The sequence below is a fragment of the Hesperophylax consimilis genome, chromosome 23 (genome assembly GCF_061612785.1).
Source record: "Hesperophylax consimilis isolate HC1 chromosome 23, BYU_Hcon_1.0, whole genome shotgun sequence".
Taxonomy (NCBI): Eukaryota; Metazoa; Arthropoda; class Insecta; order Trichoptera; family Limnephilidae; genus Hesperophylax; species Hesperophylax consimilis.
Genome location: NC_142858.1, coordinates 10285308 through 10298017, shown reverse-complemented (window position 1 = coordinate 10298017; position 12710 = coordinate 10285308). Strand labels below are relative to the sequence as shown.

General features: G+C 31.1%; 1 protein-coding gene across 3 annotated transcripts in view; it reads right to left on the bottom strand.

The window, feature by feature from the left end:
- acj6 (abnormal chemosensory protein 6) overlaps nt 1-12710 on the bottom strand; it is a 117151-nt gene that overhangs the window by 46154 nt on the left and 58287 nt on the right. For all 3 annotated transcript variants that reach the window (XM_089646163.1, XM_089646161.1, XM_089646164.1), the window contains exon 2: nt 4586-4642. In XM_089646163.1, the coding sequence (XP_089502289.1) occupies nt 4586-4642 (57 nt within the window). The remainder of the gene's footprint in view (nt 1-4585; nt 4643-12710) is intronic.

Sequence of the window (12710 nt, the reverse complement as noted above, 5' to 3'; positions counted from 1 at the left end):
AATATTCCCGCAAACTGCTCGGAAGCACATTGTAGTTGCGGCTAGAATTAAAACATCCATTTTAATCCTTCTTGAACATCCGGTGTGGAGTGCCCCGGACAAAAACCAGTTACGCCTCTTCCGGATTTGCCCGCATTATGAAATGGGAAATTCTGTTAGCCGGGGAAAGTTTTTTATTTTTATAAAATGCCGCTACATTACCGGGCTGCGATGGGGAGGCCGGAGCAACTTTTAAAGGGAATAAACGGTCACGGATGAGACTTGACGTGGAAAATGTATTTGAAAAAGTTGTAAGGCATTCCCGCTGCCCGTGTTGACGACTCAATTCAAGTTGGGTCCGTTATCGCCCAAGTGAGCCGTATCCCGTAACTTCTTCGCGGCTCACGGCTCACGTGTGTTTGCCGAACGTCTGGAGGAAGGATGTTTTAGAATCGTCGATCTCTCGCGGTCACATCAAACTGGCGACATTAAATTATTGCACCCCAACATACATAAGAGTTTTGAAACATAGTTTTATTAAATTCTTTAGAAGTATTCATCAAAATTATAAGCATAAACATATATTAGTAGGTGCGTCAACTACAGTTAATGAATATGAGATTACAAAAACAACGAACTCTGCTACTAACAATGAAGTTTTATATTTGATGTTTTATAATGAAAAAAAACTACCGAATCTGTTTTACGCGTACCTCTATCGCTTTCTAATAGAGTATCACTTTTCGACGTGATATTATTATGCAAAAGCCTCTCTGATTGTTTAGCTCTTTGGATGTTTATGTAGAAATTAGAGCAATATAACTAAAATGCATATTTTTTCTTACTTTTGTTGGTTTCACACTTAAGTTTGTGGATCTGAAGATAGGTACCCATGCGTTGTTCTTCCGAAGGAGGATATTCTGATTTTAAAATAAGATTCTGAAAAATACGAGCAATTAAGAATTCAAATGAATTTTAAGTATATGCTTCCCCATTGATGTGCCTAAAAGTTTTCCATTAATGAATCGATGGAATAAAACAGCACCATGCGATGAGCCGGCGGTATATTCAGCATTACCGTTTTGGGAGACATGGAGGCACTACTAAGTTACGCTTACTTCCCATTAATAATGCACCCTTCGAATTTTCCGACGCGCGTATTATAAAAGGCTTTTCTTATCTGTGTGTGTATGTGGGTTGGTTTGTATGTGTGTGGGCGGGTTTGAAAGTGAAAATCGTGTTTGTGTTTGGAAGCGCGTATTTAATTTCTACGAAATTTAGTTTACAAAATGCACTGATATTATATTTACTCACTCAAATTTAATCTTAATATTTATTTAAGTAATTTACAATTCTTTGATTTGTTATATACCCAATTTTTTAATTTCAATTTTTATATCGACTCTTTCAAGGTATTAATACTCCTTAAATTTGACTTAGACCCGTGCATTTCCTTTGCAATTTTTTTAAGTGTGGAAGTTATATGCTTTGACGAGCATTAGTCAGATAATTTGTACATAAGCGAGTAACTTTTACATTTTTGTAAACAAGTTTGATAAAATTTATAAGTAAGCGCATGTATTTTAAAAGTGCACTTGAGGTTATCGTCACGAAATTGAACTACACGAATTTATATTTTTACCAATATATTCTGTGTTAGTAAAACCGAAATTTATTGCTTTTCATATTGCACGGAAAACGGTGTTTCTATTTTAATTTTGTCAAATGTGTTGCTCTTTCAATAATTATTAATATTTGAGGAGCGTTTTTGCAAACATAAACATTTACCACCAACCTTTTTTTATCTAATTCTCTATGTAGGCAAAATGAATATTGGATTTTCTAAAATCTATATATTTACCGGCGCCATGTGTTATAAAAAATCATACATTTTCACTAAGTGATACATCTAAATCCTAACTTTTATTTAAAATTGTAATAAGTAGATAGGCTCACGATGTAATTAAAACATTATTTTCTTATTTCAATATTTCTAAGTAGGCCAAAAGTTAAGTTAAAAAAACTTTATTTCTAATTCCCTATTAAATCTTTTACCATATTAAGGTATTACTTATGCATTTTATATATATGTGTCAACGGTAGGTATTAAATTTAAGAGTTTTTAATTATTCTTATTGTAGAATTAGGTATTTAGAAAGCTTCTTTTTTTAATAAAATTTGAAACATACAATTTTCGACTTCTTTTTAAAAAATGTGGATTTTAAGAAATTAATAGGCTTTTATTATTACAAATCACCTCTAACAGATAATTGAATTTAAATAAAAATATCACAATGAATTTAACTCTTGACAGGCCAAGATTCCAAACAAAACGTATGTAACCAAGTGGATCTTCCGACGACTCTATGCATTTTTCTGTCTTGTGGAATTTTAAACTATAGAAATCCTAATTATTCAGTCAATTATTAATGGTAACTTATGTATTTGCGCAGAAATAAGTGAAATACTAAAACGATATGTCAAGTATTTAAGCTTATATAAGGAGGAAAGTAATTTTGGGTACTACCTACTTCCTCACTTGGCTGCGGGATAGTAACCATCTAACCATCTCTTTATGATAACTCTCCGAATTTGGATAATATTGTAGAAATAACCTTTTGCATTATGTGCAACGTTCTTATATTAGAGTTGATATTTATTTAGTCAGTTTCCATTCTACAACAAGTTTGTTTTTATGGCTTCTAACGAATAGATATTATTTATAAATTATTTTAAAAAATTTGTATTTTTCACCGAAACTATATGGCGAAAACAGAAAAACTCCCTCGTCTTGCACATTCATAGAGTTGATTTTATTAAGTAACCTCCCAACTTAAGAGGATTACTATAAATATGTTTTGGATTCAACATACGCCCTTCTCTGATAGTTTGCAGCCCCACGATTAATCCCGGAGATTTCCTTTGACATATCTACTTACTAAGTTCTCAATTTTCTTCCAATGCTTAGATTTCTAGAACGTTACGAGTATAGTATGTAAAAACAAATCTTTTTGGTCGCTGCAAGAGAATTTTTTTATGTTATTTTATATAATGGACATACCTAACGAAAAATTATGTATGAACTTAAAACGACTTATAAAACAAACAAAAAAATTAATGCTCTGCAGCTACTTAAATTAGAAAAGGTTTTCGTATCTCTTTGAAAAAATTGTATTTCAAAATAATGGGAATGCTCTTTCAGATAAAGATAAAAAAATACATATTAATATGTTATGGTTTTTTCATGATCGTCAATGCCAAAATGTATTGTTTGATCTTTCCCATCGACTATAAAAGTCACCAAACATCCGTGTTTTTAATTACTCCCTTTTCAATATTAAAGTTATGTTTGTTTAGTTACAAATATCCTTGATAATATTGAATTATGATCAAACGAAAGGTCAATTTTCCCTTTAAATTAACACATCACAAGATTCTTCCAAAAACGTCTCCTTACCATCAATCAATACACCTTAAATAAACCTTAACAACAAAGATCATTTTCAAACTACAGAATGAATTAAATGGGATATTAAAATTAAGAGAAAACATTTTGGAGAATACAGGAGAAAAAATTTTTTGGAAAAAGACTACAAATTCATAACAGAAATTATAAAATCATATTTAGCTGAAAATATTAAAATAAAATAAGAATACATAATGTAACATATTAATTACATACAACAGTTAAGTGTTCGCTGGTACAGTAGATACAAGGCAGTGGCAGTCAATTTATGGGGATATGTATTGTGGGCATAATCGCAGAAATAATGCATTAATAACGTGCGTGGTCATGACGCACGCGAAACGCTAGCCAATGGGCAGCTTTGCAGTAATCCGAAGGTGCACAAACAAGGCTATGCTTTCATTCGGATTAACCTACCTGTTCGAATCGCGAAGCTCGCCCGTTATACCGCATTCTGTACGTTAAGTTAATTTATCAACAAGGGCTAATTATTCATTATCACAACGCGCCGGTGTATGCACATTCACTATTATTACCACGGATATCGCTGTGTTGTTCATCGCTATAGAAGTTTATGGCTCATTTGGAAAATACAGCTCTTTCATTAGATCAAACACATTAGATAACTAAATATTTAATGAAACTTCAATTTATATTTGATTGGGTGTATAATTATTCAGAGCGTCTGTTAAGCATATGTTATGTAGCAATCTCATTATTCAGAGAGGCTGTATGTTTTTGGAAGATTTAATTTTTTAAATTTTATGGGTTTATAAATCTTTTACAATTGCAATTTATTGTGAATTCTATAATACAGTTTTTGAAATTTTATTTGAAGTCAAATTTCAAAGTTTCATTTCGAAGTTTTATTTTGATTATTCTGATGAATTTTTAGAAAATCTTTACAATGAATTAAAACTGTAAATTCCAAAAACCATTTTTAAATATATAGAATCGCAAAATCAAAAATATCGCAAATATGTTATAAACATTCAACAGTCGCAATGGATGTAATATTATAATATTGTATAGATAAATTGAAATTATAAAATCATAAAGATATTCTCATATATATTATATTGATGTACATATATTTATACTTACCTGTAGCAAGGGTTTTGGCTCATTAGTGGTACTTACATTGTGGCGCGGCGACCAGGAGTTGCACATTAGCGACGCATCTTCTAATATTCGGGTCTGAAAAGAAAGGCACTCTTTAAAAATAAGCTCAAAAGATTATAATATGTTGTTTAATTAGCATTTTACAATAACAATAAAGCATATTTTCGCTGCAATTCAAATGTTTTGATTCAATTTAAGGATACAGAAAAAAGATTGGTCAAGATTTTCAATTGAAATAATACAGCAAATATTTCATATTATCAAATTTCAACCAATATACTCTTAATAAAAAATTGATATTGATCAATGTCAGTAAAAAACCAGATTTTTTTATTATTTAAGGAATTTGCATTTGAAATTAAGAGGAACCACATTTCAAAAATCGTATTATTTTTTAAAATAATTATTTCTTCACTGGAAATCCGTTTTATCCATTGGTGTAATGTTCAATTTTGTCAATTCATCTTTTTCTCAAAAATAAATAAGGAGCCTTGTATGTTATGAACCGTGCTAATAAACGTGTTTTAAATTTAACACACCTGATAAACAACCATTAATGTGGGATAAGCGGTTGTTTATTAGTTGTGTAAAATTTAAAACAGCTAGAAAAAAATAACTACTCAACAATTCCTCGAGAAAATCTCATTCATTCCCCAGTGTATACAGAAAATCTCATCATTCTTTCCCCAGTATATGTAGAATTACTATATTTGAATATCCCAATACGCCAAGGAGCTTTCATAAATGATTACATAAATGCTAGAGTTACATTGACCCTCACTTTATTTATTTACTACAGGGTAGTCAAAAATAACAAGTGATATAACATTTATTATGACTTAGTAACTTATTTTGTTGATTCGCCATCGTTTTTTTTAATTTCATCATACTCTCCTGCAACGTATTACAATAATGGAGTTGACAGATTATGCTATACGCATCATTGCTTGGCCTATTTCAGCATTTCATGAAATAGGACAAGCCACGATAATATAGCGCGCTTATTGCGTAGTCTGTTACAGCCTTAAATATTCAAGTACGTAATCTTTTTATTTGAACAAGAAATTATTTCTTAGGTAATCAATTTCATCGGCGTGTCTAGTAGGACGTGAAAGTTATTTGTAACTAGCGACATGAGTTTAACTTCATATTGGAAAAAATAACAATTCTTGGAAATATCTGTTCAGTGAAGAGACATTTTTAGTGATAATCTATATCTAGAGTAAGTTTTAATGTATTCTACGAACTCAATACGGCAATGTTAGCAGTATAATTAGGTAAATAGTTAAAGGGTTTGTTAATTCATGGAATTGGTAAAAACTTTAAAACTCTCCACAACTTTCCGCCATTTTCATCCTCATCATTTGTCAACATACACCGACAAAAATAATTACCTAACCATGAAAAATTATTGAAAACAGGTGTTCTAATTTAATGTATTAATTAATGTGGGTACTTATGTAAATGTTATTATTAATAATAATTAATAATATTATATTATAATAATAATATTATAATATAAATTTTATCACTTATCTGAAATTATATGCCTGGTTTCAGGTGGTATTTTGTGTTATTACTATTTATTGCAAAAGGTCGCATTTTAACTTGTTCGTAAACTCGGTACTAATTTACAAATTTCGTTAATTTGAATTTTAAAAACAATATTTAATATATATTTTAAATGGTTCGTTGGTATGATTTTCTCTTAAGACTGGTGATTTTAATTTCCAGCTAAGCAATTTGTGTTTTTGAAGAGTTTGATTTTTCAAATAGCCGTACCCCGCCACGCGTTGCTGTGGTTCAGTTCGTCTATGCAGGTAGAAAAAAATCGCGCTTGTTGTTTTTACATCCAATAGATGGCGCTCTATTAAAAAAGCTTATTTTTCCTTACACATGTGACATCTATATAATATAGGTATAAAAAATACTAAACAATACAGTCGAAAACTTTCGGAGATTTAAGATTTTGAATAAACGAAAATTTACATTTTTATTTAGATAAGATGTAATTTCAGTTGGTAAATATACATTTAACGGTAGGTAATTATAAAACAAAAATATGTAACGAGTGTACATTATGACATAAGACTCTTCAAAAACAAAATGTCTACAAATTGTTGTGTAGTTAATGTCAAAGAAATTTTAAAAAAATAGTGATTTGTCACCATAGACCAATGATTAATTAAGCCGGTCGTCGTTGGAACTATAATTTATTCAGTGCTGTTCAAGAAATTCTCAACTATTTTTTTGCAGTTAACTTTCACCCAACATTAGCTCTTGTCAATTTGAAAATTTTATTGTCATTTTATTAATGTACATAAGTTAGCAACTCGAGCCACCGAGCTACGGAGTTGCTACCAACTTTTAAAATCAAAGTCTTTGAGGAATTTCACAAACGTGGTATTTGCATTAAAAAATATGTATAATTAAATAAAAATATTTTCTTGAAACTTTAAACGACGAGATAATAATAATAAGAAAAATAATAAATTAACAAAAAAAATGTAATTAATTTAATTTAAGTTCTCGTAAGGCTTAGTTCGCAAAGACTAGAATAAAATATCGCAGATATAATATATGTGGTAGACTGCGTGGAATATAGTTACAAGAAGGCTATAATAACATACCTCAATAATACGAATTGTAATTAAGGTTAGCTTAATATTATTCTTCTGCATGGGTTTTATAAACTTTAAATAGCAAACTTTACCTCGTGTTTACTGTTCTACTAAATTATTATGTTTATCACATGTGTACACTATAGCCCGTATGGGTGTACAATATAAATAAATAAAATAATACAATTTCGGGGGTGAGAGGAATAAGGTAAGTGGCCACGGGGAACTACAAAACATCGCTGTTGAGTTCCGACCAGGTGCAAAAGAAATACTAAAAATGGAACCTTCTAGTTTGTGTTGTCTGTTTATTTGGTTTTGGCCGAAAACAATCGGTGTATCTCCACAAAATCAAAAATAGAACGTTTGAACATAAAACGCTGTAATTTATATAATGGAAACTCTTAATGGAATGTATACGTTTTAGTTAAATTTTGATCGAAATATAACCAATTGCAAAATTATTTTCTAATTCGTATCAGATTTCAAATCAAACTTATCAGATAAATTATCCGGCCAACTAGATGGTAGGCAGAAAGTTACAATCCCTGACCGCCATGTTCAATATTGACAGATGTTAAGAAACAATACGGTATTCAATTGTGTATCATTTACATACAATTTGATCTTCATTATATGTGAATATATTGTATAAACAATTAATAAATTATCGAGCACTTAAAATATTTATTATTGGTGAAAAATTAATTGTAAATTTTTAATAATTTTTAGCGTGGTAATAAAAATAAATAATTATAAAAAAATAAGTGAAATTCACAATATCGAATAGAAATATATGTACGTTTAAAATCATTAATAAACACGGGTATCTTCAATCATTAACTATTTGTTAAATATATTTCGAAATAACGACGCCACATTTCCACATACCAGATAATAATTTAGTTACATATTACAATGACAGCAGCTAAATATTTCACCAAAACTGGATGAAAATACAGTGTAAAATGCCATAGGATCACGATACCAGCGTTGGTGAACCCTATAATATTTTACACCGCTAATTGGCTATGTTGACACAGCCATGTCGAAGAAAAATCTACTTAGTTCTACGATGAATCGTATTAACATAACGTTGGAATGACCTTTTTCTGATGTGTCAATACGTCCACGTAACTTTTAGCCACCAAAAGCGACGTAATCCCACTTTGAGAACCACTCGCTTCATGACTTGAAATTATTCAAGAATGTACATATAATAATATTATTATTTTACAGGGTGTGAATTGTAATAACTTCGGGAGGTGATTCTACATGATGGTAGAATTTAAAAAAACTATGTTTTTTTTTTCATTCAATTTTTTTTTCCGTTTGAGAATATTTATTTTTGGATAAAAACAAATTTATAAAAAAACATTTGTAAACTGACATTTGTCACATGAGAACGGGTCGCTTCTACGACTCGTTCTTGAGTTCAATAGCTCGGCTGTGGAACGATTTGCCGGTCTCTTCGTTTCCTCCCTCCTACAACATGGGTCTTGAAGAGACTCCTTCCTCTTGTCTTTAAAATACTTTCCCCAGAGATGACAAAGGCCCCAAGGAAAATTATTTTTCTCAGGGTTTCCTTTGTGGAGTTAATATTAAAAAATATATATTATCTAAGAACTATTTAAAACGATGGAATTTCGAAAAAAGATTCATCTATTTACTTGCACTATAACCTCCACGCAAAATCACCTTCTGAAGTTAGTGTTTACCACTTAAATATATAATATATGTGTAATTTTTTTAGATCTTGTACGTCTCGCGGTGTATGGTGAGACATATACATTAAGGTGTATTTAACAGGGTATGTTTTTGTTTTTTTTGTAATCTGAATTAATATATTATCGTGTTCGCTAAATATTTGTTATTAACATAGTGCTTTCACAAAATAAAGTATAGAATACAGAAAGCCGAAACATAAACTTTAGAAAACACACTATCGAACTATACCCACCAAAAACATAAAAATTTCATAATTTATTTTTAATCATTTGTTCTTTTTTAAATTTTTATATATTTATGTAACACGGGCGAATACTATTAACACGTAATTTGTCTAATTTAAGATATTTTGAATAATGTTCGTAGTCAAATGCATCCGCAGTAAAAATGTCACATTGATACTTCGACCGGTTATTCACGTTGTTAAGAATAAGATAAGTAATAAGTAAGATAATTGTAAGTAAGTATCCTGAAAAATGTTTATCAAAATAAAAATATTCATTTAAGGTGCCTGTCGTGACTTTTCTTTTGACCTTTTGTCTAGGTATTTTGGTACCTATATTTTATTTTTTTTAATAGCAAACTTCAATAGATGTTATTTTAAAACAAAATTTTGGGAATTAAAAATGATTTGTTTGGAAAATGGCATTAATTGGATCTCTGGAAAAAGGTTTCCTAGAAAGCACGACCTGGCAACTGGATTTAAAATAGCTCATCTAATGATGCTTCGATACCTTCATTTCCGAGTTTTCAGTTGATATTTCACTAACCAAGTCAATTCCGTCAAAATCGTATTGAAACAAGAGGGTTGTTGAATAAAGTTGGCTTGTGTCAACCAGACCAAACTGCAAAGTTGGTAAATTATACAGACCATACTGTTAAATGTACAAGCTGTAATTACTGGCGTGGTGAATGTTTGAAAGACGGTTCAGGCGACGTCATGCAACGGTGAATTATCCATGGCAGTTTGCGGGGACAGTGCGGGGAATACTTTCATGACATGATATCCGTCGATTGTGGGTCGGATCGGGGATACCCACAAAGGACGGGGAATTATTAACCGAACGCTCCGTGTGTGCTGTGCACTGTGCATTCGGCCTGGTCATATACCGCCTGGTCGCTGCTTCAACAAGCTGGATAAAGAATTTCAAGGAAAGGAAACATTGGAATAAATATAATGTAATTAACCGAACCAGAATTTAAAGTTGTCTACTAAAACACGTCCTAAGAATATAAAGTTATACTAAGTTTCAAAGTTAAGTGCTCTAAGTTTCAAAGATAGGCCTTATTAACAGTTGTACAAATAAATGTCGTCTTTGTGATATCAAAAAGCATTACTTACACAAATAAGCAAAGGCAAGTCGTTCGATGTATGTATTTGAAAATTCTTAAGAAGATTATATCGTCTGCGTTTTAAATCCAAAGATTTGAAATATTATTTGATTCATTTTGTTTAATTAAATATTGTATACCGTTCCAAATCTCGAATGACAAGGATAATAGATGTCATAAGTTGACCTAACTTATTTGGCTTTTGTCATACTCCGAGTTATGGCAGTCTCACAGTTTCATTTGAATAAGATAATGAAAAATTAAGTATTAACGGGACTAGTTAACAGTGCGGCAAGCGGCAATGTCACTGGCTGCAATTTACCTCTCTCGGTACAGTGGCGGGCCGTATATAGGAGTACAGTCCCTGGCCATATTAAAGCCCCCGATTAGCAGATGTCAGATTATATCCCAAGACGGGTCTGCGCCATGTTAACCCTCCCCCCACTGAACATAACACATTCCCTTTGTGAATTTCATTTCAAGCGCGAAATAATTATGATAATAATACAATTTTCATTAAACTTGTTTTCCTACAAATTAAAGCGCTTCTTCTCCGAAGACTGTGGAATATATACACACTAACAACGGCTGCTTTCCATTTTCAACATTCTACATAAAGGAGCTTTTTGACTCACCAAACTTCGGAATTGATTTGATGTAGGGATGTTACGTCGTGTTGTGTAACTTGCAGGAAAAGGCGCATAGCACGGCTTATCTCCCCAAAAAAGCTAATACTATAGAACTATAGATCTTGCATATCCAAATCATTTATTTTAAAGTATTTATTAGAAAGTAAGATTTGAGTTAAGTGCAATTTGCATACTCAGGTACCTATCATGTGTAATAAATTTGACTTTGAATATCAATAAGTCTTTGCATATTTTAGTGCATTTCTTAAAGCAGTTATTGAGCATTTCACGTAATATCCGATTGTAAATAATACCAACGATAAATCGCTTTGCAAATATTAATATGAATAATGCGCGGGCGCTTGTGCCAACTCGATACCAGTAATAAAGATACACAGTAGTATAGATAGAGAGTACAAATATTTATGTAAGGAGAAAATAGAAATACCCACAGTAATAATTAACGAGCCAATATTAAACAATAGCCGAAGAATTCCCATGCATCCTAACTATTTATTTTAATACTAGCAGCTGATAAAAAACTCTAAAAAATATTTTAAAAAATATATGTATTTTAACTTTGTCACATGGAGAAAAGGTGATTAACGTCTATAAATTAAAGTTTTATTTTACATATTAATTGTAAATTTTATGAGTTTTTTTTTAAATATATTTTTTTTATATATGACGAAACGACAAAGTGTGTAAACAAAGCATGTTATTTTTTTTTTAATCTTAGGAGAATTGCTTTCAATTTTCTACTTAAGTACTTTCATCTTACTGCGTTTTCTACTTTATTTAATTTTCTTCTTTAAACTTAACAAATTTTTTTTTACTTTTAACTTTATTTCATTTTCTACTTTAAACTTTACCTCATTTTTTAACTTTTAATTATATTTCATTTTCTATTTTAAACTGACTGCGTGTATCAAAGAAATTACGGGCATCAAACATTTTAATTTAGGCCGAAACACTTTTGTATTATTATTTTAAAATTTATAAGACACAGCATCAAACTAAAATATAAAATTGAAGCTTGATGGAGTACCTACTTATCGAGATACTGGAAATTAACGTAGATGGTAGGGTGGGGTGGGGGCACAGATCGCCGCTCCTTATTCGTTCCCCGCCTCTTGCGAAGAGAGGTAATTATTTCCATTGCTTTTATGATTCCTCGAGTGGATTTACAATTATGTAGGTACCTATTTGTGAATATAATTCTCCGGCAAAACAAAGTGCGGAGGGGGGAGCGGCACGCGCGCTCCCGGATTCTCCTTAAAGCGAAAGAGTTAAATTTCTCCGTGGAAGATTTCAATTAACGTCATCACAACCTCTCCTTCAAATGGTAACTAGATGACGAGATTTACATTTAGAAAGGATTCCACTCCTTTGCTCTGAGGAATCGTTAAATACGCTTTAAGGAGATCTTCAAGGCGACGCGAAATAATTTGAAGACCCGGCGATGGAAAGATCTGTGTTTTATTTAACTGCTTAATGGACTTGCTCATTCTCTTTTCGATTAAAGGTAAGGTGTACTAGAATCTCTCCATCAATAAACCAGCAGACTGGATGTGTACACTGTATACTATACGCTGTGGACTCCAATTATGAGTCCTTGATGATGAGCTTTCTTTTTAAGATATACCATTAATGGGGTAATTCTTTTGCTTGCCTTATGATATGTGGAATGTATGAATGTTAGCAATTAGTTAAATTAAAAATGAGCGAATGAAGGTGTTTTCAAATTTTTATTAAAGTTTAGGCAGCTTCCTTTTAAAAAAAAGGAAAAAAAAAAACATTTATGTCTGGCTATATTTTTTTAATAGTAAAAGTGAC